The sequence below is a fragment of the Triticum aestivum genome, chromosome 3B (assembly GCF_018294505.1).
Source record: "Triticum aestivum cultivar Chinese Spring chromosome 3B, IWGSC CS RefSeq v2.1, whole genome shotgun sequence".
Taxonomy (NCBI): domain Eukaryota; kingdom Viridiplantae; phylum Streptophyta; class Magnoliopsida; order Poales; family Poaceae; genus Triticum; species Triticum aestivum.
This window is the reverse complement of record NC_057801.1, coordinates 529,123,443-529,126,737: the sequence shown is the minus strand read 5'-3', so window position 1 is coordinate 529,126,737 and position 3,295 is coordinate 529,123,443. Positions and strand designations below refer to the sequence as shown.

Below are 3,295 nucleotides of genomic sequence, written 5' to 3'. Positions count from 1 at the left end.
ATCCAGGCGTTACAGTGTCCCCTGTTACCATCGCACCAAGGCTACCTATTCGGGATCCCCCATTCCGAGATCTGATGTATTTGACTCCAACACTAGTCCCTAGTACAACCAATTGCACATTGAGCAACCAAAGCACCGAGGAGCATCCAAGTGCGCATCTATAGGGTCCGAAACCACCAAGGTCGCGGAAAATTTCTTCCACGATGAACATGTTCCAAATGACATCATGTCCCATGAACCGCCACTTAACATATCCCTCGTGGCTAGGTTCTTTGCTCATCTTTGCCGAGTTGGATGTAAATGCTGATAACTCTGGCAACCTGAAGAGTGAAACATAAACGACGAAAAACCCCATGATGTGAAGCTCGTAATAAAATTTATATAGGGAGCAAATTAGCAAGGGGAAATGTCGGTGCCGAAGGGAGAGCGGGAGCAGGACACAGTAATGTTTTCACTTTCAATTTCAGAAAAATTTCAGTACCAATCGAAATCATCAAAATTAAGTGAATTTTAGTGATTTTGGTTTGCTTTTTGGACAAAAGGCCGTAATATTTGCTTGATGTTAATTAATATGGACCACGCTACGTGTCGGCCGCCGAATCTTTTAAAAGCTCGACAATCGTTCGACCTACAGCTATCTAGCATCGTCCTAATCACTGCAACAAGATTAGTGTTGCAGAATTCTTTGCTACAAAGCTTATGTGGCAGTAACCTGTTGCAATATAGGTGATATTGCAGATTTTTTTTCTTTGCTATTTTTGCAGCATAGATGTTATTGCGGAAGAAAATTTTACAACACAGATGATGTTGCAGAAAATATTTGTAGCTTTTCTCATCTTTATCTTTTTACAACATAGGATGTTGTTACGGAAAATAATTTTGCAACACATGATGTTGCAGAAAAAATTACGAAAAGAGACACACGCGTCACAGGGAGTAGGCGGCGGATCACGCGCGTGCGATCCGCCGGCTGATGGCAAGCGTTTCCCATTAAATATTTGCGTTTTTTGAAGTTATTTTTAAAAAACACTTGAATCAACTCGTAGTGCTGAAATTACTGAAATATTTTAACCGGAAGGTAAATATTTTAGTGACTTTTGAAAATAATAAAATTCAGTGAATTTAATCGAAATCTGACTGAAAATGAAAACCATGGATACCTCACCGATGGGTAAAATATGAAGAAACTGAGCGAACCGACAGACTGGGTCTAACCGAACGCACAAGACGAGCCGGACCTTATCCGAAAACCTGCCCACCTTCAAATCGCCGTGGACGACCAAGGAGACGGCGGCCGTGGGCACAGGAGGCGAATCCGCATCCGGGGGGAACAAGAGCAGAGGAATCGGGAAGCGATCCGTGTTGGTGGTAACTGGTAAGCACCACAAAAAAAAATTCGATTTTTCTTGCTTCCCCCGTGATCTAGGTCTGCATCTCCTCATCGTTGAAGTGCAGGAGTTGATAGCCGGATTCCCGGAGGGAGACGAATTCGACCTAGCAGCGGAGTTGGGAGCCCGATTCCAGGTGGGAGACGGCAGAGATCACCAAGAAGGACGACATCAATCGCTATAAATAAAGGGGGCCAAGAACACCCAAGGGCCAAGGCGCAGCCAGAGATCCGGGTGCTGAGTCTTTTTTTGCTTGCTGTTGCTGAATACTAGTGCTACAAATACTTGAGGAAATTCCTAGCCTGCAGGCTGCAGCAGATGGAAGGCCCCTTCCCATTGCTTGTGCATGATCTTGGGAACCGTACAGATGACTGCCAGACGCGGTTCAGCATCTCCAACCAGGCCGTGAGCACCGCAGCCATCCATGAACTCAAGGACTACAGGTGCTTCGAGTCTCCACAGGGCTGGGTGCTCGCGCTGGAACCTGCTTCCCTGCACACGTTCCTGTGGCGTCCTCAGGACGGCCAGAGGATCAGCCTTCCATCCCCAAAACAAGAATTTCCCAGGAGGTGCAAGTGCCTGCTTTCCGACAAGCCTAGCTCGACATCGTCTTGCACTGTTCTGGTCCTCGATCTTGACCAGCCTAATCTGTTGGTGTGCCGAATCGGAGGAAGCCAATGGGACTCTTACAACTATGAGCTCACCATGTTCCTCGCAGATGACAAGCCCCGGGAGATACATATGGCCAAACTTAAAGGCATTGCTGCTGTTGGGGGCAAGGTCTACTACACGTTCACGGGACACGCCCTTGGAGTAGTGGAGTTCAGCCCTGAGCTCAGCCTCACCGAGTTTGAAGTTGATATGGTTGAACTGCCCGACACCATGCCGTTTACTTCAACTTACTTGGTTGAATCATGTGGTGACCTCTTTATGGTGGTCGTTGTCTTTCTTGGACACAACGTGCACAAAATCGACAAGGTCGACGTGTATAAGATGGACTTCTCGAGGCCGGAATGGTGCAAGGTGGACAGGATTGGTGATAGGGTGTTCCTCTTGGGTGGAGACAGCATCGGAGCATCCAACTTTGGAGCATCATGTTCGGCCAGTGAACATGGTTTGTCTAGCAACTGTATCTACTTTCTGAACAACATCGCCGCCGAGGAGAATTACCTGCACATTTTCAACCTGGAGAAAGGGACTGAAGAAGTGCAACGTCCTTTTAGACACAAAAATGGTTGCCTGCTGCCACCGCCATGTCCACCGATGTGGCTGTTACCCACAGACGACTGACTTCATGTGGAAGGAAAATTTAGCACTGTACTAGTACTTTTTTTGTTTGTTTGGATACCTGCAATAAAGTGGTGCCTAGCACCTTAGTTCAAGGTTTTGGTGTATTCTCAGTTAGAGAGGGTACATGTTTATCATGCGTCGTAGAATTTGTTTTCGTTGTCACCTCTGAAATGTGAACTTTGTGACGAGAGGAAAACTATTACCATCTGCATTTATCACTGTTTTCTCCAAAGCATTAGATTTTTGTATATATATCATCTGTCAAAACGCCACTGAGATATACACCTCTGTTTTTACAGCAGTAGTACCATACACCTTCATCTTCATTTGAGAGAATCTGATGTACATAATTTATGAAGCAATAAACTTAATTTTTCTGCTATGATCCGATTAATGTTAATGGATTATTTGTGATGAAATACATAGTCGGTGTAGAAACTCTAGATTATCCATATTGTCTTATGCATGGCTTCTTTTCAGTCTCCACAGCTCCCAATTGGTTGTCCATCTGCCAGACTGTTTGATCTTGTGCGCAAGAACTGGATGGGAATGTCCAACTGAAGACTAATTTGCAAAACCAGCAAGCCTGCAACATGGACAAAATCATCTCAGTGGAA

At 45.4% G+C, this 3,295-nt stretch overlaps 1 protein-coding gene across 4 annotated transcripts; it reads left to right on the top strand.

The window, feature by feature from the left end:
* The first annotated feature begins 1,190 nt into the window (after window positions 1-1,190).
* On the top strand, window positions 1,191-2,896 carry LOC123070734 (uncharacterized). Of its 4 annotated transcripts, XM_044494044.1 has the most exons (3): window positions 1,223-1,375; window positions 1,456-1,622; window positions 1,697-2,896. In XM_044494044.1, exon 3 carries the CDS (start codon window positions 1,707-1,709, stop codon window positions 2,676-2,678), a length of 972 nt encoding a protein of 323 aa, XP_044349979.1. In that variant the 5' UTR covers window positions 1,223-1,375; window positions 1,456-1,622; window positions 1,697-1,706; the 3' UTR covers window positions 2,679-2,896. The 4 variants fall into 4 exon arrangements, with proteins under 4 accessions (XP_044349975.1, XP_044349977.1, XP_044349979.1 ...); XM_044494040.1 differs by having other exon boundaries at window positions 1,191-1,375; window positions 1,456-2,896; XM_044494042.1 differs by having other exon boundaries at window positions 1,191-1,375; window positions 1,451-2,896.
* Window positions 2,897-3,295: the final 399 nt, after the last annotated feature.